The sequence below is a fragment of the Bactrocera neohumeralis genome, chromosome 2 (genome assembly GCF_024586455.1).
Source record: "Bactrocera neohumeralis isolate Rockhampton chromosome 2, APGP_CSIRO_Bneo_wtdbg2-racon-allhic-juicebox.fasta_v2, whole genome shotgun sequence".
Classification (NCBI taxonomy): Eukaryota; Metazoa; Arthropoda; class Insecta; order Diptera; family Tephritidae; genus Bactrocera; species Bactrocera neohumeralis.
Window position 1 is genome coordinate 24,925,168 of NC_065919.1, and position 27,318 is coordinate 24,952,485.

General features: G+C 37.4%; 1 protein-coding gene across 2 annotated transcripts in view; it reads right to left on the reverse strand.

Annotated features, from left to right (window-relative positions):
- LOC126765095 (glucose dehydrogenase [FAD, quinone]) overlaps positions 1-27,318 on the reverse strand; it is a 52,947-nt gene that overhangs the window by 11,715 nt on the left and 13,914 nt on the right. For both annotated transcript variants that reach the window (XM_050482714.1, XM_050482722.1), the window contains exons 2-3: positions 13,841-14,226; positions 10,063-10,183 (exon numbers count right to left, since the gene is read on the reverse strand). In XM_050482714.1, coding sequence (XP_050338671.1) covers positions 10,063-10,183; positions 13,841-14,002 — 283 coding nt within the window. In that variant the 5' untranslated portion in view covers positions 14,003-14,226. The remainder of the gene's footprint in view (positions 1-10,062; positions 10,184-13,840; positions 14,227-27,318) is intronic.

Consider the following 27,318-nt stretch of genomic DNA (forward strand, 5'->3'; position numbering starts at 1 on the left):
ATATATTATCATTCACAAGAACATTATCTGCCATTTATATTTTTGAAGATTACAAGTATTTCTTTTAAATGTTGACCACGGCTACGGGTCCATCCGTTGAGTCCAATTTTCGATTACTTGTTCGAGCATTTCGACTGCTAACTGGAGAATGACACGCGCGATGTTTTGCTCCAAGGCCTCAATATGGGGTCAAGGGTGTAATATCACACGATCTTGGTGGCCAGTCGACCGGCCAAAAACGTGAAACTATTTGCTCACCGAAGTCTTCTCTCAATAAATTTATTGTTTGATGCAATGTGCGGGAAATGGTGCCGTCTTGTTGAGACCAAATGTCACCGAGATCACGAGCTTCGACTTCAGGCATCAAATAGTCGGTTATCATGGCGCGATAACGGTCGCTATTGGCGGTTAAATTCACACCGGTTACGATCATTTTTATAGAAATATGGACCGCTGATTCCACGTCCACATCGGCGTAATTGTTGAAGCAATGTGCACCGGCGATTCCAACGGCCCACAAACAACATCAAACCGTTGTTTTTTCTGGATAAAATGGCAATTCTTAAATATCTTGGGGTTGTTCTTTATAAAATTTTGCTTGTTTATATACCCGTTAAACCAGAAAATAGGCCTCATCGCTGAACATAATTTGGCTCGACAACGTCGGATCTTCTTAGAACTTTTCATGAACGGCACCGAATCGACTCTCTACCGTCTTCGAGTACACCCCCAGCTACAGCTGCTATATTTTTTTCACTGCGTGCTGGATGTGGGGTATTCCCTAAAGTTAATTTAAAAGTGCGATGTGCACTAACGGCCAATTTAACATGGGCGCGAAAAATTTTCAATCACTATTATTGACGACAACTGACATCTAATCACTTATGTTTGGAAGGATCATTTCTGCAACCTTTTGAATGGGACTAAAGTGACAAATTCGATTCTCCAATTGGATATTATGGAGTCAGGCTTCTCTTTAAGAATTACAGACAAAAAAAAAATAAAGCGGACTTGAATATGAAAGCACTCTAGATCGTATGAGTATCGACTCTTCTTTTTCTTTACTGCCGTAGAAACCGCATATGCGATATAGCCGATTCAACAACAGCACACCAGTCGTTTCTTCTTTTCGCAAGGTGGCGCCAATTGGAGTTTCCAAGCGAAGCCAGCTCCTTCTCCACCGGCTAGGCTAAATGTGGAAAACCCTGATAAAGTGCATGGAACAACTTTTATTATTTTGATCGCGATCTGCTGCCAACGCTGCAGGAACTGTCTTCATTCTCAAAGAATATTGTTGTATCGAGAATGAACTATATGACATTAGTGGTGTTAGTGGATTAAAATGCAGCGGCTATGGTGTTTAGAATATGTCACTCAAATCAAACTGCGTCGGAAAAACGAATTGGAGACTACTTTCACTTGATTTTTGGTAACTTTAATAAAAATATATGTATGATTCATGCATATAATTAATTTTCTCAGTTATGAAATTTTTGCAATTATTTTTCTCGGATTAGAAGATGGCATTTTATGACAATTGTGTTCTTGAGCTACAGAAGTTCACTCCTAAATGTGTGAAGCCAAACCGGTATGTGTGTTTCATAGTAATCAAATAGTAATATGAAGCCTAGAAAATGTAAAACAAATGAACTGAAGAATAGCAAAATAAGCTGCATCTTACACGCAATATAAAATTCATTGTTAGGACAATAAAAATACAAAATTTGCAAACTTAATGGTCGGTTCAGTCATAAATTAGCTACAATAAATCAGCTATTTACGGTAAACTTGTTTTACAGTAATGCTTGTATTATAAAGACTTTTTAATTTGTTTTTGGTTATTTAGGCCCAATTGCAAGCGGTTACGCAGGTCACCAAGCTGCCGTTCAAGCGCTTGACCAAAGACTTAAAACACGAACTTGGCGAAGCATGCTACCAAACAAATTTACGGCTATAAAAATGTACCCTTACTGCATTTGAATGCCACACTAACGATTAATTTTGCAAACCATTAAGAATGTATTCATTCAACGTGGAGGGTCAACGGCGTTATATTTTCCGACTACTAATGGTTTCTTAAAGACGTTGAAATTGTAAACAGATAAAAATTCAAACCAGTTTTTGCATTTTTTGGGACCATGGTATAGTTCATTTATATGTGTACATATGTCATCACAGATCTTTGATTATTGATTCTGTTAGAAAATAATAAAATTAGAAAATAGGTACAGCTAGATGTATATAAAATAGCAGCAACGTCATAAACTAATGGTTCATTTCACGTTAGATATTCGTACGAAGTTCATCAGTCGTCGCTGGCTTGTTGGCATAGACCATAGACTTGACGAAGTCTAACAGGAAATAGTCTAACGACGTCAAATCGCATCACCAAGGCGGCCAATTGACTGGGACGTTTCGGGAGATAACACGTTCATCAAACTTGGTTTTCAATGTATTGAATCCTGTTGGAACCACATATTGTCCAAGTCCATATCATTCAATTCAGGCCAAAAATTTTCGGTTCGCATTGAGCGGTAGCGATTCCCATTCACTGTAACGTGCCGGTCTTGATCATCACAGAAGAAGTGCGACCCAATGACGCCCCCGGCCCAAAAACCGCACCAAACCGTAATTTTTTTCTTGATGCAATGGTGACTCATGAAGTACGTTCAGGATTGCTGCCTGACCAATAATGCATATTTTGCTTATTGACGAAGCCATTCAGAGAGAAATGAGCTTCATCGCTGAAGATGATTTTTCGATGAAAATCCGGATCATTTTCAAGTTGTTGCTCAGTCTAATTCACGAACATACGTCGTAGGGCTCTTAAAGTTGAGGCCACTAAATCTGAATTTCGGTAGTAAATTTTAATAATTTTAATGACCGTATATCTTAACGTGATGAAGTGGCGAACATTATTGAAGAGAAATGTCAAAAGAGCGAGAAAAAAATGGCGTCGTTTGCTGTCTCTAGCACCCTATTAAAAACTCCTAAATTTCCAAAATCGGATGATACGAATCTGCTCTAAAACAAGAGAATAATCTGAATCTAAGGAAACGTCCCAGAACAAATATATTTTTGGGTAACAAACATCTTTTGTGCTTGTCCTGCTTTCGATAGTTAGTGACCCTTTTCTATTTTAGCTGTTGATAAATATTTTTTTAATATATGTATTTTTTTTATTATGTAGCAAAAAAGAGAAACAAAAACAGAAGACTACAATGTAACATCTTCCTTGGCGAGAAATTCCCTTTTATGGAAACTTAACTCAGTCATCCATCATTCCATCATTTGTCACTCGTTGCAGCAAATAGTTAGTGATGTGTGCACTTAGTGCTCACTTACGCAATGCATACGCAATACATATACATAGATACATAGAGTATTTATATGTATGTAATACCAACTGGTTTGCCGATATTTGCAAAAAAAATTTTAAAAATAAAACTCACACGCCAAAAAGATATGTTTGCCGTCGTTTAGCTATTTCAAGTATTAATGAGCGGCGACAAGGAATTTCGAAATTCAGATATGTAACATTTACGCCCAAGCTGCCATATTTTAAGTGTTCGATATCCTGTTTGACTAATTTTATCAGCTTGCAATATGAAACGCCCTAAAAGCAGCGGAAGAGAGTTGAATTTGATTTTGGAATATATTTCGTTATTTTAAGCATTCTACTTGGATACACATAGGTTAAAAATATATTAAAATGCTTTTGCGTAAAAAAATACTGAGAAAATGAAAATATTGTAAAACTTGCGACAGCATTAAACTGGGTTGGCCACTAATTTGTACTTATTAGAGTACGTTTCCGGTGTTGAAATTAGAGTAATGTGCATTTGGATAAATAGAAAATTTATAAAGATAAACCTTTCAATTCCTAGGAAAAAGGTCATCCGAAATTTTTCGCTAGATATACAAAATTTTCTGTAACTTTAGGTTCTTCAAACGTTATATAATTGGTAAAATAGTGAAGAGAAAGTTTCTCGATTCAAATCGAAAAATGAAGGTACTCAGAGAAAGTTGGTTTTGAAATTTTAACTGTATGTACATAGTAAAATTACCTAGGAGGTTTCTAGGTTTTTAAATATTTTTTTAACAATATGCTGCTGGGAAGTCTATTTAGCGACTGAAATTGAAGTTCATGATCTCGGCGCCACTTCCCTCACAGCGCATCTATCCATGGATTTATTAAGAGAAAACTTCGGTAAACAGATAATTTCGATTAGCCACCAAGATCGTGTAATACGAGTATCACATCGTTAGACCGCCAGTTACCAGTCGAAATGCTCGAACGAATCATTGAAATTTGGATTCAACGGATGGACCATCCGAGACCTAGCCGCGGCCAATAGTTGAAAGAGATGATTTTCAAAAAATAAATGACAAAGAATGCTCTTTCGAATGATAATAAACATTTCCCAACAAATTTGAAGTTTCTGTGTTTTTTCTTTAAAAGAGTAGGAACCCTCGAAATGAATCACCCTTTAGATTAAAATCCAGTTTCCCAATAAATGTTCAGACTATAAGAAATTAGTTTTTTATATTATTGTATTATATCAAAAATAGAGGAGTTTGATCGAATATATGTTTCTCACTTTTAAGAAACGATTTTCTCTTGTGAAAATGGGAAGAAAGTACATACATTCAATCAATTAAATGCAATGTTTGGATAGCTAATGAGCTATTTAGTTAAAAATATTTAAATTCTGGTGTGGTTAACATCTAAATCATGAAAAATATCATCACATTGGACTGATTTATTATGAAGAGATATCGTATAATAATAAGTTGCACTTCGAGCTGAAAAATAAATTCTCGTTCTTCTTTGCCCGTCCGAATTTAGTTCCTTTCGTGTCGTTAAATCCAAATACTATTTCATGAATATTATGTGTGTATGGGTGTTTGTTTGCGGCCATATGCAATGATTGTGACTAATTTTTAATTACGCTACCTAACGTATAATTACACGTGGTACGCTGTGGCATACAACGAGTTTCATTATAATGGGTGCTGATGTGCAACATTTCGCTTATGCATGTACCCCTCTACAAAAACAACAATTGTACTCATTTTAACTTTCGTTTGATTTAACACTTTTAATTGCTTATGACAATTGTCATTTACAAAGCTTAACTTGTCCCACATTTTCAGCGCTAGAGCGAGTTTATTTATTACTCCACATAACACATTATGTAAACTAACTTCACAATCAATTTCCACAAATAAAAAATTAAATAGAGGTAACTATACAGTATATTGTGACAAAAAAGTACCCGGAAATTGTAAATAAAACGCAAAATAATTAAGTATTCATCAATATTTATTTTGTCGCCTTCAAAGTAATCCCCACCATATGTAATACACTTATGCCAACGATTTTTCCAGTCCTCAAACATTTTTCATAAGCACATTTTGGGATGGCCTTCACCGAATTTTGTTTTATCTCTTCGATAGACTGAAAACGGGAACCACGGAGCTTCATTTTCGGTTTGGGGAACAAAAGAATTACACTGAGTCAAATCTGGTGAATACGGTGGTTGATCGATGGTATTCATTGCATTTTTGGCTTTAAATTCGGTCACACACATGGCAAAATAGAACGCCCTATTGACCAGCAGTTCCTCCGGAAGAAACTCATGATGCCCCAAACCACGAATATCGAAAAAAAAACAATGAGACCCCTTGATTTTTGAGGCTTTGGCCTTTTTTTTTGGTTTCGGCTCGTTTTTTCCTCCATTCTGATGATTATTAACTTGTTTGCATATCAAGCTCATAACGCATGTCTCATAGGCAGTTATAATTCTCTCCATGAATGTGTGATCGGAACTCGCATAATCAATCTCGCATTGTCCAAGGAGACCTCTTTACGGTACTTTTTTTTGCAAAAAAATCAGTTTTATCGAAACGAGTCGAGCAAGAACGCATACACAGTAGAAGCATACACAAAATATCCGCCAAAATCATTCGTACGGACTCGTGAGAGCGGTCGAGCTCTCTTGCCATCTCTCTAACACTTGCCTGACTATTTTCAAGCACCATATCCTTCACTTTTTTAATATTTTCATCAGCTGAGGAGGTCGAAGGTCGCCTAGAACGAGGCATGTCTTCAATGATCTTTTTTTGAATATCATTTACCTGGGTAATTTAATTACAATTTCCGGGTGCTAATTTGTCACAATGTATGTTAAACATGTTCTAAGTGAGCAAACGTGCCAATGTGGTTTGCACGATTTAAAAGTAGTTATTTTGGATTAGAAGACAAAGAACGCCCTGGACGCCCGAAAAGGTAGGAAATAGGAAGCAATACGCGATAAGTTTGTTCCCAAGCAAAAGAAGAGCTCACAGAGTCTCATGCAGCCGACTCACTAACAGACATTCAAAAGCGTTTAAAAGCAGCCGGCAGTCGTTTTTGCATCGGTTTGTGACTGTGATGACAAATGAATCCATTTGACGAAAACCGTAAACACGAAAATCAACAGTGTGAAACCTGGCCAAGCAGCCACCTTCTCCAAACAACGGCAAAACCAAATATTGATGACCTAGCCAGCGTATGCATTCGCTGATAATGTCGTCGTATATCTCGTACAGCTCATCGTTCCATAATACGGTGTGCCAAAAAGGACCATAAATCTTTCGCAGAACTTTTCTCTCGAAAACTCGCAACGTCGACTCATCAGTTGTTGACAACGTCAAGCCTCATAGCAAAATTATGAACTTATAGAGTTTGGCTTTTGTTCGTCGAGAGAGGACTTTACTCAGTCCGAAACGCCCTGCGTTGGATTTCTAGGCTGACATTGTTGGTGGTGTTTACGCTGGTTCCAAGATAGACGAAATTATCTACGACTTCAAAGTTATGACTGTCATGTGACTGATTGCGAGTACGAGCTGTTTGTTTGATGACAATTTCGTTTTGTTCATCCAGACCCATTTTCTGTGCTTCCAGCCTACGGCGCGGATGTTGAATGATATCAATATCGTCGGCGTACGCCAGCAGCTTCGAAGATGGTACCTTCTCTGTTTAGTTCTGCAGCTCGTACTATTTTCTCCAGCAGAAGAAGTCACGATAGGGAGTCGCCTTGTCTGAAACCTCGTCGAACGGCTCGGAGAGTATACGGTTTTGGTGTTGCTCAACGTCATCACACAGCCGTATTAGTTTTGCATCAAAACATTGCGGCATAAAGGCAGCTTGACAAGATTTGAAATCTTCGAAGAGGTTGTGTGTCTTGTCAAGGGTCTTTTCCAAGGAATGCATTATAAGCTAATATGTGAAACATTAATGGGATCATCAAATTGAAACGGGCGGTTTACGAAACGCCTGGAATTTGCCACTAGACAATGTGACTATTGCGAAATAGCAGCTGGAAAGTTTTGTCTCATCAGCTTTTTAGCCCGAAATTTGGCCCTTCGTACTAGATACGGTCGATGCAGAACAGCTTCACAGGTATACGGTTCATATCAGAACAGGGCATCAAAAATTTGACAAGATTCCTTCTTGCTTGTCAAGTCAGTAAAGTAATGGAATCAAATTGCCGCGAAGAGTTTTTAGAAATGTGGTTTTCAATGATGCTTTTATACAATAATTTTTTTTGGAGTTAGACCTATTGACATTTGTTACTTGATAATAAGTTTAGTAAACTATTTCCTAATGAACAAACTTACTCCGGGATAACGTTTGCAAATTTATATCCAAAATAATGGTTCGGTTCGCGCGACGATTAAGCTCTCTGGATGAATGGGAACGTTAATAAACGAAATTTTCAGTCAATGGGAAACGCTCTAGAGTCATAATAAATGACTTTTCCGTGTCCCAGTTGGAAAATGTTGATGTGCACGACCTTTGGCGGAGTAACCTCACACAACAAATTTTATTAAAACTGGCAGCTCCTCGAAGAACAAAAACCAAACTCTAGAAGTCATTAATTATTCCCATTCTGATATATGGTGCAGAGGCATGGACGATAACAGCATCTGATGAGTCGACGATACGAGTTTTCGAGAGAAAGTTTCTGCGAAAGATTCATTGTCCTTTGCGCTTTGGCCACGGCGAATATCGCATTCGATGGAACGACGACATTGACATAGTTCAGCGAATTAAAAGACAGCGGCTACGCTGGCTAGGTCATGTTGTCCGAATGGACGAAAACACTCCAGCTCTGAAAGTATTTGATGCAGTACCCGCCGGAGGAAGCAGAGAAAGAGGAAGACCTCCACTCCGTTGGAAGAACCATGTGGAGATGGACCTGGCTTCGCTAGGAATATCCAATTGGCGTCGCATAGCGAAAAGAAGAAACGACTAGCGCGCTGTTGTTAACTCGGCTATAATTGCGTAAGCGGTTTCTACGCCAATAAAGAAGAAGAAGAATTCAAAACTAAGACGAATGTTTTCCAGAATATTCAAGTATTCAGCATAAATTAATGTCAAGCAATGTCATTGTGCTAATTTATACCCAAGAGAAAATGGAAGAAATTTGAACGCTTTAAGAGAGTTTTTTTCACGAAGGAATAATTTAATAATAAACTATTAAACACTTTGTGTTTTTTCTTTATTTTCATTTAATTAGTATTATCTACGATATGTCTCCATAAATATTAAATTATTGTCTGAAATTCTGCCTATGTGAATGAAAATGAATATTATCATTTTCCTAAGATAAAATATGAATTCAATAAAATCTCAGCAATACTTTTTTCGATAATCTACTAACCACAAAACATTATAATTTATTTCATTATCGGTATTTAATGTGTTGGTTTTCTTAATTGTCTAAAGCATACTATATCTCTTATCTGATTTGTACTGTTACATGCAACATGTATAAAGCCAACAAAATTCAAATCAACGTGTTCTTGTCGTTTGTGAGCAATCAGTTATTGCAAAAAAACCGATGTAAAAATTTTGATTACACTTTGTTATGTACGTTATGTACGTATGTATGTGCATGTAAAAGTATTTAAGCTACGCATTTAAATGAGCCATTAATCGACTTGTAAAAGCATATGAACAACTAGTCCAAATTTTACTAGTAAATTGCTCGCTATTAAGACTTTATTTTACGCAATAGGTGGACATATGATAGGGTGATTCATTCGGGGTTCACTACTTTTTTAAAGAAACAACAGAGTAGCTTCAAATTTATTGGGAATTGCTTATTATCATTAGAAAGAATATTTTTTGACATTTATTTTTTGAAAATTATCTCTTTCAAATGGTGACTGCGGCTACGTTTTAGACGGTCCATCCGTTCAGTTCACTTTTCGTTTGAGCATTTCGACTGGTAACTGGCGCATTTTAGACTTTACATATCCTCACAAGAAAAAGTCTAACGGTGTGATATCACACGTCAGACCTAAGTTTTTCCATGATTAAATTTCAGACAATACTGAATAGAAAAAACATGAAAGCTTGACACGACTCACGCGTCACCTGTCAAAAAAAGGGCTTATTGAAAAAGGTAGCACTACTTGAATCACGTTTTGAAAGAGACTGTATACTATGGGAAGACACAGACAAATATAGTTAGATTTGCACTAATTGAACCATAAGAATAGCAGGCCTTTATAATGTGATTTATTCTTTTGTTTGTTACCTCTTAATTTATTGACATTTGAAAAAAGTCTTGAAGTGTCAAAAGGTAAAGAAATCTGACAAATTTCACCAAATTAATCTCTCAAACAGGCCTTTAGAATTTCTACAAATAAGGTGTCTGCAGACCCAGTGAAACTACTACAAATATTTATCAAAGAGAAACAAGTTCTGAGAAATCAACATCATTGAATTAATATTTCAATTCTGTAAATCAAAATAAACAAAAAATTGTGACAAAAAATTACAAAAGCATCATTATGCTATAAAATATAACAGTTGCATTAAATGGAAGAACGATTACACTCATTAAAACTCATGTGGTAAATTACGAAATTACAATCACATTACATTCACTCAAGTAGCATGTGCAAATGCAAACACTAAATTTTATATCAAAACTCATATTCATATTCATATCCACATCAAGTTACCGCCATAATTATTTGAGCAATAAATTGGTCAACACTTACCTGCCTCGATGAGCAACACTTTCCATTGGGGTACCTCCGAGAGACGCGCGGCAGCAACCGCACCAGCCGAGCCGCCACCAATCACAATAAAATCATAATCATAATCGGGCTCCGAACGAAACTATGGTATGAGAAAACGAATAAAAAATAAATATTTATGAAAATAAAATGTCGCTAATGGAAAACTTATAAAATGGCAAAATAATTGTAAGGAGTCTCCTATGAGACTGGAACCGATATGATGAATCCAAATTTTTCAATTCCACTCTTACTACAAGTATTACTGAATTTCAAGTAAAGTATCAGTATATCTGTACCTAATGAGTAAGGTGTTTAGTAACCCTTGTTTATAGTAATTTTACAACTTTGATGTTAGAGGCTGTTTCTTGCTAATTTTGGGTTGCTAAAACCGAAAATGATAGTAAAAATTTCCTAACACGTAGGATTTTTTGTGTTGCAGTCAAGGGGGGTAGCGGTCAAACCACCATCATTTATTAAGCTGACAAAAATAGCTGTACGTGATGACAATTTTTGAACTCAAATTCAAATTTTTTGAACTTATCAGGTCATCTCAAATACCACACAGACCTCTCAGCACATCTGTAGCAAATTTTTCCTTCAGATTTGTTGAGTGATGTAACGAAAAATAGCAGAAATTGTATTGTCCTTAATTGTCCTTAATCTGTGTTTGACTTTTTAAATAATTGCTTGACTCACATATCGAAATATATATAATATATCATTTATGGCTACATATGTAATTCGCATAGAACTTTTTCTTCGCTTTATTTAGGACATTTGCTTTTACGGAAAGGTTCGATGTATGCTTATCTATGAGTACGTTCACGTCGAAGCGAAACGCATCAAGGCGAAGCAAAATATTGGGCAACTCTCACCTTTTTACGCTTTGCCAAGCAACAGCCGCCGTTTTTTTTTTCAAGAGTAACTTTAAAATCAAAGCGTTCATTCTGGCATGCCCTTTGCTCTCTTCGCTTCGTTGTTAGAGTATGAATTGTCTCGAAAAGCGAGGACAGTTGTATTATGGAGAGTGCTGAGCATATTGCGTGATTATACTATATAACGAAGAAGTAAAAAAATGCTTATAATTATAAGGATTTAGCTTTGTTATAAGTATGAAAGTTGGCCTATGAAAGTTGGCCAGCTAAAAAGTGTTTTGCAGCCATATGTCAGCTGAACATAAAAACAACAGCGCGCCAGTCGCTTCTTCTTTTCGCTACGTGGCGCCAATTGGATTTCAATCGCCGCGGCTGGCTCCAATGAATTGCAGCTAAGAGTCCGAATATTCGACCACTTTTTGCAGCCATATGTCAGCTGAACATATTCTCTTTCAAGCAATCAATAGTCTCGGACTTATCTGCGTAACTAAGGGATTTCACGTTACCCCACATAATATTGCATTGGTTGTATAGCATGGCATGACATGCAGCGCTGTCTTAATCACGACTCTATAGTGTTGCTCATTGACTGTAACAATATAACTGGCTTTATTTTTGAAGAAATATGGTCCTATGATTCCCTCTGCCAATAGAGCACAGCAAACGATGACTTTTTTAAGATGTAACGGCGTCCCAACAATGGCTTGTGAATTATCATCACTCGAGATGCGACAATTTTGTTTTCAACTAAAAGTGAGCTTAATCGCTGAATGAAGAAAAAACGAAATCGGTAGCCATTCGATTTGGACTAATTCACGGAACGTGATTCTCGCTTGATAGACGTTCCGCTTAAATTCTTGCACTAGAAGGAATTTGTACGCGTGGAAACCAAGATCCCTCCACAAAACCTTCCTTAAAGTGGATAGACACAGCTTCAATTGTTGCGGCCAATGGCGGATGGACTCATTCGGGTTTTCTTCGACACTACAACTCTTCGATAGCAGCAATAGCGCTTCCGTACGGGGTGTCTGAGGATGCGTATTATCTTACTCAATGGATGGTAACCGATATATGATTGAATATTAGTCTCAACGCGCCAATGCGTCCCGCGAACCCAACCAAAATTTGCGCTAGTTGCAAACGTTGTTTCGGAATAATTCTGCTCATTATAAAATGCCAAACTAAGCTGTGTATAAATCAAGTCAAAAAGACTAACTCCGTTAAAAGTATTGCCTCATTGAAAAGCACACGTCCAAAAGCCGTTATTTTTAATAAGAAGGAAAATCTGAATTAATAAATTTATAAAAATCAGCTTTAGTAATGGATAGTAGCAAACTGGTTTCTGGTCCACAGCGTAAGACATGTAATCGTTCTAACTTCAAAGGCAAATAAATAGTTCATTGCCAGTTTACACCACATTAGCTCTTTATTTAAATAGTTCAGAATCTAGCTAGCACACGGCTTCTAATCAAGCTAGTTGAACAAACTGTTAGACTGGCGGAAAAATCAATCGATATGATTTGTATAAATGAGGGGTTTAGACAATAAAAGTGAGGGGGTGCGTGTTTCGCAAAAGTTACTGCTAATAATTGGCTTTCCTATTCACCCACATTTTTATTTCAAAAGAAATTAAAAAACGTAATTTCGAACCAAACCAAAATGAATAGAATAATTCACGGTTTCACAGTCCATACTTAAGTTTTGCTTAAGATAAAACAGGAAAATAGTGTTTTAGAGTTCATACTTAAGTTATGCTTAAGTACTGAAATGGGGATCGGCAGTATTTCTCAAAATTATATGTGGAATGTTTATTGGGCGCTGTGCATAACGGGAGCTTTAAGAACAACTCCAACGGCGGCTCTTGAACTGTTACTAAACCTGTCACTTATAGACCTCTACTGGCTGCATTAGAATTTGCATACATGAAACCTTCAGGCATAGCTAGGTGTGTAATGGCAGTTGGGCAAACACCGCCTACATGATCCCACTTTTCAACTGGGAAAGAAGGTTCAAAGTAAACATAGAAGAAGATGGCTGACGTAAAGGTATGTTAGCTATGCGCAACATTCTAAACATCTATGGTGAACGGCTAACATCCGAAAACCACAACATTGGGAAACCCAGGTATTGTCTATACGACGATCACGACAGAAGCATGGTAAAGAAAATCAAAACCCGATGGAACGAGCTACCGGGAGCAAAACGGCAAAAGTCATGTGCAAAACGGTAGATCGGAAGTACACAAAATTCCTATTGGCACTCGATAGAAGAGACTGTAGAAACATGATGAGAATACTAACTGGTCATTGTCTGGTAGAGACACACGCCCGCGGAATGGGGCTGATAGATCGAAAAGACTGCAAGAAATGTCTGGAGCAGGGCACCAGGGAAATAATGGAGCATCTCTGGTGCACTTGTTCCGCATTGGCAAGACTACGCTGTAAGCATCTGGAGTCTCCACGATATGATACACTGGATGAGGTATAGCTAGTGCGACCGCAGAGTCTGTTAAAATTCGTGTCAAGCGCAAATATCCTAAAGGATGACTACTCCTCTTGGACCTAGCAACTGAACTCCATCTGGTATCGCAAAGAACCAAAACTGGTCCAAGCGTGACTTATTGGCCTACCAGATTAACCTAATCTAACCTTTATTGGGGCTAACCTCTATACATAAGTAGGAATGTAGGAAAGGCATAAGTTCCACAAATTTAAGAAATCGATAGAAGTTTTCATCAATGAAAATTGTTAGTGAAAGAATCTACTGAATACAGCAAATATAATAATTAAAATAATATTATGCACCATTTGAATAATAGTACGTGTGCGCTTACATTTACATTTCATGGTTATTGCTCATTTGATTAGCATGTTTCGACTTACCCTTGGCGTGGCACGGCCACAGGGATCCTCGAGATCACATTGCGAGCGTATGAACACCTCTAGCAGACCCATGAAGAGCATGAACGCGCTGCCGCCACAAGTGGATGCTAATGTGGGACCGGTTGGCACGCTCACCAGACAATCGCAACGGCCGGTTGACATATTTACGGCTTGTTGTTGTTATAGACGAGTTAATTCTTTTTGTTTTTGCTTTGGTTTCAGCTTGCTTTTGAAAGTAAAAACTAATGTTGCACTCTTATGCACTTAGTGCATTTGTTGTTATTATGCCACACTTGTTATTGCTTTGTTAGTGTTAAGCCTCTGTCTGCACGCTTCTGATCAATTCTGCACGATCCAGTTTCGGCCGTATGTTCTTGTTGCTTGACCTGTAAATAAAGAGCGTAAATAAAACAACAATTTATTATTTGAATTTCTGGTTATAGAGTAACTGCGGAGCAGAGATGAATGGTCTATATTATTCCCAGCACTATAAACATCAGTCAAAGTATGGTGTACTAACTTTGCGTGAATTTGAACGTTTTAAGTTCGGTTATTTACAGTAAGTCAAGTAAGAGCGTGACCGACTTTACCGACAGTTAATGAAAGATTTCGCTCTAATTCCTTCGCGAACCGATATAGGGAAGCTTTGTCCTTGATGCATTGTCAACAAAGGTTCAGTTGTCGTTGATCTTTTGAAAGAGAATCACGTTAAACGCCATGAGTGCTAAGTACGCGTCGCGCTACGAGGCTGTGTTCCTTTGCATCCACCCGAAAGGTCCCAAAATGTCGCAATCAGCGGCTGCTAAATATATGAGAAAGTCGAAGGTATTTGTACAGAAGTGGATACAGCGATATAAAGTGGCTAAAAATGTCGATGATTTACCAGAACGTGGTTCGATAGGAAAAGTGAACAAAAAAGATGAAAAAAGAATAGTGAATCTGTTTTCGCGGAATCCTGCTTTAACACTGCGGCAAGGACAAGCAAAATTAATGGCAAAAGGTTTAGATATATCCTACGAAACTATCCGAACCCTTCTTCGTACTCATGATCTGAAATGGCGCAACACAATGAAGAAGCCTCTGTTGACTGAAAAACTCTGTACTCAGTGGAAAACTCAATCTGGCATCGTTACATTGGATTGGCCGTCGCAGTCGCCCGATGCAAACCCTATTGAAAATGTGTGGGCATATATTAAACAGAAGCTTCGTGGAAGACGCACATACACTTTGAAGCAGTTGTCTTACGAAATTCGTCGGATCTGGAGATTCTTGCCACTAGAATACGCCGTCAAATTAGTAGAAAGCATGCCTCGGAGATGCCAGGCAATTATCGACGCCGGTGGTGACTGCACACATTATAGACCAAATTGCATCATTGTTTGTAATGTATACAATGTATATATATATATAAATATGAAAGTTTCATAAAATAATTTTTTGTATAAATTAACACGACCACGGTCTTACTTGACTCACTTTATATTATTTTAATTAATGAACATATATATTTGGTTTCAGAAAAGTACCTTAATTCAGGAGAAAAAGCTTACGAAATTCGAAAAAAAAACACCTGTTAATGTTTGTTGTTGTTGTTGTAGCAGCAAGAAACATTCCTGAAATAATTTCAAGGATTGGTACCGAGTTTACAGTATATTAACAGATAAAAATCCGGGTCCGTTCCGGTTATTTAGACCCGACTGTCGTAGGAGCGTGGCAAAATATAGTAACTCAAAATTTGAAGCTAGCGGAGCGTAAACTTTACCTAACTTTATTTGCTAAGTGCCCACCAACGATTTGAATAATTTTTACTAAAGTTATTCGCGAATTATCTTCTCTCGTACCAACTTTTTTATCAGCTCTGAGTATATAGTGCCTTTAAATGTTAGGTAAGAAACAGTCTTTCAAGGATTGAGAACCTCGATTATCCACACTTGACAACAACAAAAAATATCAGTAAATAAGAAAACATGAAAACATTTTGGACCAAAGTCACAATGATTTACATGAGTTTTATATGATCTATGCAGTGTCACTCACTTCACTAACGCGGTTAAAGCAATTACTGACAAATACATACATATGTATGTTATGTATGATTTTGATTCGTGAACTTGGCGTTGAATTATTGCAAAATTGTTTTACCACTGAATTTTCGAACCAGCCTCGTCAAAGTTTTAAGAAATCTACAAATCACTCATTCTATGGAGTTTTGTCATTAGGATCACTTCATAATTTCCATTCTGAAATTAGCAGTCATCACTGAGTATATAATTTGAAAATGTTAAAAAAAACTTCGCTGAGGCTTGGTAAACTTCAGTAACTGAAAACAAAAAAGATTGGCTCACCTCCAGCCGCCAAATGCGTAAAAAGCTCCCATTGAATATAAGTATGTATGTTTGTGTAAATAATAAACAAACAATTGAAATTCATAAAGTTTTTCTTCCTAAAGTTCGCATGACCTTAACTGTAAACTAGGCGCATCGTTAAAAAATAAACAAACAAAACGACGATTAAAATCAGCAGCTGCCAAAAACAACGGTAATGCCGTTTTTTGTGGGCAATGCTACAATGTCTACCGGCAGCCGCAATTTCAGCTCTAATTTATAGCTGCCTCAAGGCCACAGAAAACGCCGCAAACAAATACAAAAACAATGAAAAGGCGAAAATAATGAATAATTCATAGTAAAGAAATCGAAATTTACCGTACGTTACAACAAAAACTGTGTACAATAAAATGCAGCAAAATTCGAGTTCGAATTCGAAAATGTTGCAAGCATCGCTATTAGCGTTATTCTATTTACTTTTGGCGAAATTTGATTAATTATGAGTTTAATTTCATTAAAGTAATGAGTTTTTAATTTGCAGAACTTTAGATGACAAGCATTTGACTTACCAAAGTGAATGATTAATGACACTGAAATTTCGGGTATTTGCAATGGAGTTTTTCTTGCATTTGTTATGAGGATTCTACAAGCTTTAAACTGGTCGCCGAATTCTTAATATTTTATAACGTGAAATATTTAATTATTCATCAATAATTATTTGTCGCCTACAAAGTAATCCCCACCAGATGTAATACACTTATGCCAACGATTTTTCCAGTCCTCGAAACACTTTTTATAAGCGCTTTTTCGGATGGTCCTTCAGCTCCTTCTGCGAATTTTGTTTTATCTCTTCCATCGACTGAAAACGGACTCCATTCCGATGATTGTCGACTTATTTGCATGCCAAACTCCTAAACCCATGTTTCATCGGCAGTTATAATGCTCTGCATGAATGTGGGATCGGAATAGGCACGATCAAGCATTTCTAAAGATATATGTTGACAGAACTCTTTTTGAATAAAAATTAGCTTTATCGGGACGAGTCGAGCAACAACACCTTTTATATTCAAAATATGTCTCCACCAAAATCAGTCGAACGGCCTCGAGAGAGATGTCAAGCTCTCTTACCATCTCTGACGATTTTCAAGTACCTTATCCTTCACTTTTTTAATATTTTCATCAGTCGAAGGTCGACCAGAACGAGAAATGTCTTCAACGATCCGTCGAGAGATCGTCTTTGAAGGCTTTGTACCACTTGGAGGTTTGATAAAAATGAATCACTGTAAGCCTTTTCCATACGATTTCATGCACGCAATTTGGTTATAAATACAAAGTTTTAAACAAATTCTTTGTTCGATATTTTTAGAAAGAAAGAACTGAGTTTCTTGATTTCATCTCCTGGATTTCTTTGTGATCCCATTGACTTCAGCAGCCTATTTCAATCAATTTATTAAAAATGCATGAATGCATATTTTGTGATTACGTAATTTTCCCTCGATGTCAATTTTATTCAGATAATATTTCAATTATACTTAAATATCGGTATTGTAACAAATAGCTCACCGGTGTAGAAAACTATTTTCTATTAATTATATTTCTTTTATAAATTAGTTAATTTTTCTCAAAAAAAATTGCATACATATTTCTTAACTGATCTAAAAATAATGGCTTAAGATTACCATCTTCCATTTCTTTCCATGTCTTTCAGACAAATGTCGGTAAATTATGTGTTATGGTTTGCCGTTATCTCTGCCACACTTAATTAACCTTACCAATGAAGACACGCTACAAACTGTTAAACAAACTACACGAAGATTTGCCTTTGCTCACATGCCACTAAGTAATTAAAAAATTATGAGTCAAGCACGCGTGGCAATGAAAATGCATAAATCATAATAACAGTAGGGCGCATGCAAGAATCGACAACCTTAATGAAATACATATATTGTTCTAATTGAGGTTCAAGACCTTTTTGAAGGCGGCGGTTCTGCAAAAAAGCAAAATAGTCAGTACTACACAAGTACAAAGCCTCGAGAAACTACAATCACAACAGACAACCGAACTATTTTCTACTCGATTTGCGCTCCCACTCGCTAATACCAGTGAATAGTGAAGAGGGAAGCCAGTCGCACTTGCTGACAAAAAAGGGAGAGGATGAAATACTACTCCTGTAGAACCCCCAGAGGTGATCTAGTAACTGCTGCCTAGAGCATGCTGAACTTATGGAGGAAACAGTTTTCCAGCCTGCTGAATGGCAGTGAAAGCATAACACCAGTAGGTGGTGAACCCAATTCCCCCACCAATGACGATGGAGTGGACGTTCCATTGCTCGACCGATGAGATTGCCGGTCGAGCTAGTCAAATACGGCGGCGAAGAACTGATACATGCTCTTATCAGCTTCTTTTGGTCAGACGAAAACATGCCAGACGATTGGAATTTAAGTGTGTTCTGCCCAATCCACAAGTAGGAAGATCCCACTATCTGCGCCAGCTATCGTCGCGTCATCGCGTATAAGACCCAATCGAGCGTATTAAGCCCATCGTCAACAAACTGATCGGACCTTATCAGTTTGCCTTCAGGCTTGTAAAATCAGCAATTGACCAGATATTCACTATGCGCCAAATCTTGGAAAAGACCTGTGAAAAGAAGATCGACACACACCACCTTTTCGGCGATTTTAAAGCTGCTTTTGACAGTACGAAAAGGAGCTGTGTTTATGCCGCCATGTCTGAATTTGATATCCCCGCAAAACTAATACGGCTGTCTAAACTGACGTTAACCAATACCAAAAGCTCCGTCAGCTATTGCCCTATTGCATAAATATCTTCTGTCAGCAAACAAACAGTCGTCGCATTTGCGACTTGGCTCCCACGTCACTGTTGACAGTCATAACTTCGAAGTCGTAGATAATTTCGTCTATCTTGGAACCAGCATTAACACCAACAACAACGTCAGCCTCGAAATCGAACGGAGAATAACTCTTGCCAACAGGTGCCACTTCAGACTGAGTATTCAATTGAGAAGTAAAGTCTTTTCTCGACAAACAGTAACCAAACTCTATCACTCATCATCCTCGTCCTGCTATACGGTGCAAAGGCAAGCACGATGACAACATCCTGGTGAGTCGGCGCTAAGAGTTTTCGAGAAAAAGGTTTATGGTTCTTTGCGCATTGGCAACGGCGAATACCGCATTCGATGGAACGATGAGTTGTAGAAGTTCAGGGTATGAAAACCATCAAATGTAAAATGGTTTTATAAACATTACAAGACGCAGCACATCAATAAATAACTGCATATTTCCAAATTCTTAAAAAAATGGGTTTGCAGGCAAGATATTGCCATGATGTTACAGCATTAAAGTCAGAGCTAGATATACAAGTATATAAGTATGTATAACGGCAAATAATCAGACACAAAGTGATACATTTGATTAATTAGTGTGTTTGTTACGGCACAACACAAATATCTGGAGTAAAATATTTGCAACAATACCCACCACAACAACAACAGTAACAGGTGTACAAAAATGCATCTAATCACCAACTTTAAATGCTAATCGTCGGAGATATTCGCGGCATGTACAACACATGTGCGACGAGTGCCAACCCCATTGCAACTGCAACCGTAACAACTGGCCATAATGGTCGGCCATAGGCTTACAAATGCATAAATAGACATGCAAACAGACGCACACAAGCGCATGCAGCGAAATGCCATTTCTTGCAGCAAGACAACAAATAACGGTTGCGAAAGAAATGCTTTTCCATGCGCTGCTTTTGCTCGTACAAATTGCCAAGTAGCTCAAGAAGCTGGGCAACTGAGGCGACTTGTTGACGTTGAAGCCATGGCAACAGCAGCTGCTAACAAAGGTACTCTGCGTTGTTTTTAAACGCGAACAGCTGTCGCTGGAAATATTACAGTACTTTGGCTCTTTTCTAAATAGCGGCGGCTGTTGCTTGCCACCATGGTGGCTCGTATGTGGCACCTACTTCCTATTTTCACTTTCATTGACTGCTGCTTGCTGTTACTGGCACAGCGGATGCCGCGTTGGTCATTGTTGCTTTAAACAACCGTAAATACTTCTTCGACACTGCAAGTTATTGCCGAGGAATTGTTGTTGCAATCGATGATTTTATTGTTTTCTATTTATTGGCGCTGCATTGCTTGTTAAGGCCATCGTGGCTTATCTATGTACATACTTATTTTTGTGTGCTTTGAAAGCCAACTGTTTGGGTAAATTGTTTTATTGACTTTTTGGCTGGCCGTTTGCCATTAAAAGTAAGTGATTTTAATTAGGTTTACACTTTTTCGATTTTCGGGCATATTTCCAGCATGAATGTAAGAAATGTGCGAGTGCATATATTTGTGATATACTTTATATCAATACAATGGTATTTCGATAAACTCTATGCGAATTGAAGTTCATTAGTTAAGTCTTTTTCTTGTATTTCATTAAATATTTTATTTTTATTGCTTTTATATTTTTGCATTTTTCGCACCAATTTCCGTTTCAATGAACACCAATGTCGAGCTGTGCTCTCCTTAGATATTTAGGCAAATATTTTTTCTATTTTTTATGTGCAAAAATTGCAGCGCTTATATTTTAAGCCAATGTCAATTTGCAGTGATTTTCACACAAAAAATCTGCGCATAATTGCCTTGTTGTACATTTAAGTGTTCATTATTGTTATACATCGCATACGCAATGACTGTTGCGTAAATATGAAAATGGTAAAAACTGCCGAGCACAAGCTTAATTTTACAACATCTAGAAAACACGGCATAAAACATAGAAAACATGCCCCAAATGCTGGCTTATGTGGTAGATATGTATGTATGTAAAACAGAAATTATGCGTGTGCGGTGCTTACAACGATTACACAAAAATTCAATTTGCGTGGCGAGCAAACGCCATAGACGAAGCGGCTAACTCGATCTTTAATTGAAAGTGAAAACATTTAAAGTGGAAAAATGAAAACTCAGCCAAACGAAATTAGAAAAAGTGGTTCCATTTTTTCAGGCTTCTCGGTGAGTTTGACTTCTCATGCACTTTGTGTTTGTTGTTTGTTTTGTTGTTTTCGAGATAATTGCGCAAAAGTAACGGCTACGCACTTAATTACCGCACTTTCCGCTTTTTCACGCGCGGTAAATTTTCGCTTTGCCAAAACAGCTGGCACAATGCGCCGCTCTGTGCAAATACGTGTGACAAGTTGGCAATGCAGCGCAATGCCAAAAGGTAGCATTAACCAAAACCACATGCAAAGCACATTACATCGAGGTTTGCGTGCGGACGTACATATGTACTTGCAGACATAGGAAACGCAAGAAGGCCAAAAGGCGCAACAAACATTGCCAATTTCGCCGCAAAGCTGCACGGCAGCGCAGACACATTGCTGGCAACGGCATAATAAGCAAATTACATACGAATAAGCAAAGGAATATAAGCACACACATAGATATGAGTATGTAGTCACATCTAAGATTCAGTGTTGGGCGCATAGACAGCTACTCGCTCGCCGGCAAAGCGTAATGCTGAACAAAAACGCATTCGTAACAAGCTTCTGGCCAATATTGCTGTTGTTTTTCTTGCATTTGCTTTTGCTGCTGCAGCATCAGTTGATGTTGCAACTCTGCGGATTGTTTTGATTTCGGTCTGTCACTTTCGGCTCTTGTTTTACTCCTCGCTTGCATATAATATGCACAAACCTAACCAGTCAGATGGCCAGGCAATCAGTCGTTTAGACAGTCAGTCGCTAAGTGCCCGCCAGAAGTCAAATTTCATTCATGCATTCAGCGCTTCAATTAGTGCCAATAAAATGCTAAATTGTCCATATTAAATTAGTTAATGACTGAGTGACAAAGCGATAGTCCGATTAGCTTACTGACATGCTTTTTGCGGGTTTATTCAATTTTCTTTAATATATTTAACGAATTAGATTAATTTGTCAAAAAATGTAAGCTGTTTGCTGAGCGGTATTTCTCATAAAATGCAAATACTTGTAATTCTGAAAAATATTACTTGCTCACTTTCGTCGGAAACTAATGTTGTTTTAAGAAAAAACGTTCGATGGCCTTTGTCTTTCACAAGTAATGTAGTTTTCTAAACAAAAACTTGATTTTGAATTTGATATTAGTTTATATGGCACATAGCTATGCTATAGTGGTCCGATCTAAAAGACTTATTCGCAGATTGTACCGTTGCTTTTGGTAATAGTTTACGATAAATTTCGTGAAGGTAATCTGTTAAATACAACAACAATGTCATCTTCGAAAGTCAACGCAGAATAACTCTTGTCAATAAGTGCTACTTTGGACTGACTAAGCAATTGAGAATATAATGTATAAGTCACTCATTATTCCCGTCCTGCAAAAGCATGGACGATGACAACATCTGATGAGTCGACAATACGAGTTTTCGAGAGAAAGGTTCTTCGGAAGATTTATGGTCTTTTGCCCATTAGCAACAGCGAATACCGCAGTCGATATAAGAGGCAGCAGTTACAATACGAGTTTTCGAGAGAAAGGTTCTTCGGAAGATTTATGGTCTTTTGCCCATTGGCAACAGCGAGTACCGCAGTCGAATTAAGAGGCAGCGGTTACTCAGGCTGGGTCAGGTCGTCCGAATGGATGTAAACACTTTGAGAATATTTGACGGAGTACCCGCTGGGGGAAGCAGAGGAAGACAAAGACTCCACTCTGTTGAAAAGACCAGGTGAATAAGGACCTGGCTACACTTAGAATCTCCATATGGTGCGCGTAAGCGGCGTCTAAGCTAATAAAGAAGAAGAAGAAATATTCCATAAAACGGTTTTACCTTGATCGTTTAGCTTGTATGGCATAACTGCCGATCTTGATCCGATTTCGTTTCCAAAAATTGGTAGCTATTTGAAAAGAAAAGGACGTCTGCAAAGCTTTAGAACTATGTATATCTGAAAAACTGAGCGACTAGTTCGGGTATTTACAGATGGATGGATTTGTCTAAATTAGCTCAGCTCGTCATTCTGATCTTCTACATATACATTTTTGTAGCATTTCCGACATTTTCTTCTAGGTGTTATAGTACAATGTATACCAGTCAATCTAAAAAGTTTATATAATGACTGATTTTTTAGACGTGTGTTTTTTAAAGGAGCAATATTTTTTTGGAGTAGGACTTTCATAGCTGTTAGTTGATCTTTACATAGTTTGGTATGTCATTTTATAATGAACGGAATTACTTCGGAACGACAACGGTTGACATACAAGTAATAGCCCAGCAGTCGGTAAGACGAGCAATCATGTATCGGTTTAGCACCATGTTTACTCTAGCCAACGAAACAATCAACTCTTTAAACTTTTGGTGAGCGCATTACCTCGCGTCATGAGCCTGTGATGTGACCTTTAAGATCGTGCGATTTAAGGAGGTATTCTGGTCTAGAAGCATGAATTTCAGGTAATTTTTAAAGTGTCGTAAAAAAAAGGCAAGTTATTTGTTAAGTTTGGAAGAGTACAGAAAAAAATTAAAAACTAAAAAAAGTAAAAAATTTCAAATATTATGAGCTGACGAAGTGGGGGGTCTCTAAAAATTTCCACGTGACCATACCCATGATTTCAACCCTCCCAGTTATCTGAAACCAAAAAAAAAGATTATTAATCTAGAATAATGTCGCAATGGCCGGTACTACGGAAAAGTGGGAAAATTTTTTTCACAAAATGGCGACTGTCTGAAAAAAAGTTTTTTTCGATCACTTTTTCTGACTATTTCGAATTTTTTAAAAATAATAAAAATAAAAATTTGGGGATGGGGCTAGTTCCAACCATAGACAAGCCTATAAAGAAGACTCTATAAAAATTTCAAGTAAATCGGGAACCTGAGATACCTGAGAAATCGTGGGTATCGTTCCGAAAAAGTCAGTTTTGAGAAGTTTGAGAAGTTTTGAGTTTTGTTCGATTAGTTCCGGCTGAACCAGTTTGGATGCCGGGTCAGAAAAATACCTATATTTCCCAAAATAATTTGAATTTTGAAAACTCCTTTTGTACACATATTCTTGAATAGTTAAACTTTGAAAATATTCGATTTTTTTAAATTTCTATACCAGAATACCCCCTTAACAACGCCGGACTATTTTTTTGATTGCTTGGAAGATAATATTCGGCCCGTTATTGCTGACGTGGCTTTAAAGGCCGTACTCTTATCTCTACAATGAAGCTAAATTCTTGGCCATGACATTAAGTTATAGATATTTTATTTCTTCTTGAAAACCACATGTCTAAAAATAAATATCCTTTAGTTTATATGAAGAACTTATTTTTGTACTAAAAGTCGATTTTCTACTCTATTATTATGCAGTAATTTTTTGATAATTTGCATTGATTTGTGACAGGGTGAATCGACCGATTGAATGCTCTCGTATCTTTCATTTTGCTTTCACCTACACAAATGTTCATTGGAATTATTATATATGTGGACTACGGTGCCTTTTCTATCTTGAGAGCGTCAACTATTGGGAAGAGATCACCCAAAATAATTTTTTTTTTTTCATTTCTTTTTTCGGTCGATTTGGTGAACGTCTTTTTGTACAAATTTTTGGATCAATAAATTTACAAGTTTTATCAGAAAAAATCTGGAAGTACGTTTTTTTCGGCCTTCTAACTGTATATAACCCTCAGTACCATAATTTGGAAATATTTAGCTAAAACATCAAATGTATACTTTCATAAGCACTATGCAAATGTAACTCAAATATAGGCACTTCTAACCAATCTGAATTTCTGTGCATTTTTACCACAACATTTCGTAAGCTATGCAACAATCCACAACAATTGATCGACTTGACGAATCTTCTGATTGTTCAACAATCGAAATTGCCAAATTATTTTTCATTGCAGCTTTTTTCTCAGAAGAAGCAATGTGAGCGACTTCATTCTACGATGAAATGTACCACAAGCCGCAAATGAGCAAAACGAAGCAAAATGAAATAGACTGAAGAAGTCGTTAGCTAGCGAGCGAGTTGCCGCTCGCTGCAGCAACTAAAAAATATGCGGTTACACTAAGCGACGAGGCAAACAACTCTGAGGTTTTCGGTTTCAAAAATATTTTCTTATTGCCAATTTTGATGCCTACGATTTTTTGTTTTCGGCATTTATTGTGTGCGCTTGTATGTATCCGTAAGTGTTGGTAGAGAACTTAGTTTATTTTTGAACTGAACGTTATAATTTTAGTTTTTTACATCACTTTTGAGTTTTGCAAATGTCAAGTGAACGGCAGAAGACCGTGTGCAAGAGATATACAACATGCAACCACGAAATACAATATGTTGTTGGATAAGCATATAGACATACAAGTGGCTTGCAACAGAGTAAGAGGAACACTCAGTTAAAAATTTGATAATGTCAGTGTAAGCACAGGAAGGCTCAACAAAGCGCTCAATTTGCACTATTGACAATTGCAAATATAAATTAATATATGTATGTGGCAGTCAAAAATATATAGAAAAGGTTTTGCGAAGTTTGAAGAGATATAAAAGTAAGTATATTTCTACTCAAGACTACAAACATACAAACAAGATAGTCTTCAAGAGTAAAATTAAAAAATTAATTTCAAAAGTTTTCATTTTGGTATCGAACACGCAACTTGCTACGAGGCAACAGCGCACAAACTCAACAGCAAATGCAGCGCGTGCATCAAATAGATGTGCAACAAAGTATTGTTTCACATCTCTTGCCCACTTTGGATAGTCACATTTTTAGTGAACGATTATGGTGAACAAAGTAGCAAATATATTGTCCTTATAAGCCGAATTTTAAACGCTCTTGCTTCTGCTGTGTGCAGTGCATCACTCTCATGTCGTTGAAAAATCGTTCAAAGAAGGTAAAATTAAATTATCGGACTAAAATTATCTGGTTCTTATTTAATTGTTGTTGTTACGTAACATTTTCTCACGTATTCTCCCAATACCGCAAATGGAAACCTGAAACTTGCATCCTTTTGAGCTTCGACGTAAACGCAAGCGAAAATAAAAGCCTTCACACACAGGCGATTACGCACAGAATTCACAATAATTTTTCGAAATTGTACTAAGTTTTGAGTAATGTATGAGCGAAATTATGCAATTTATGTATATACAAAGCGAGACAGACATCTCTGTTCCAATCGGGTAATGGCGAAGCTCAGAAAGAAGAGACGTATACGGCATGCACGGCAAGTCCTAATGATAAAACACTACTCAATCGTGCCACAAAGGAGCTGAAGCATGCTCTCTGGAAATTGTGCAACAAGTTCTTAGAGACGTTCTGGTTGCTGTCAAACCAGGAGATCCAGTAAACGATATTTGTAATGCGACCCACCAATTTTAAACAGCAAAGGCCATTGATGCAAGACAGAGAAAGCCGAAGTGTTTGCCACACACCTCCAAAACACGTTTACTCCTAAATAGTTTAGTGATGGATCGAGCAACGTGACATTCAGCAATTGTTTGGATGTTACTTCTCAAATTTCCGATTGCTGAAATAGATGCTGTCGAAGTGCAGGAGGAGATCAAAGCATTGGAAAATAAAAAGCCACCTGTCGTTACCCGAAAACGTATATGATTGTCAAGCTTTTTAATGGAATGCTCAGACTTTGTCATTCCCCATCGCAATGGAAATGTGCTGAGGTTATTTCAAATCTTAAACCCGGGAAACCCGAACATCTGGTTAATTCTTATCGACCAATTAGTGTACTGGTAATTATCTGGGCACAATTAAACAATGTTATAGGGTAGCACACTTTATAACTGATGCTATGGAAAATAAAAAAATACTATTCTACTGAGTTCCTTGCTGTCCGGCATTTGAGAAAGTCTGGCATCAATGTCTATTATTCATATTAAAGGAAAAGTACCAATTAATTGATAGATAAACGAGGAATACACCGCAAAATCTATCAATCAAGTTCTACGTTAAGAAGTCGTGATACTGATTCGGATTTGAGACTTCTTGGTGCTGTTGTGACCAAAGTACTCGCCCCCCTGTGTCCCACATTCTTTATACAGCAGACCTTCCAGTGGTCAAGTTTGTCTCAAAATGACGGCCACCTATGCTGATGACCTGCGCTGCTGACATCAAGTGGCAACCCTAATATTGCTTCCAGAAAACTGCAGAACAACTGTCTTATTTTTGGTATCAATACAAAA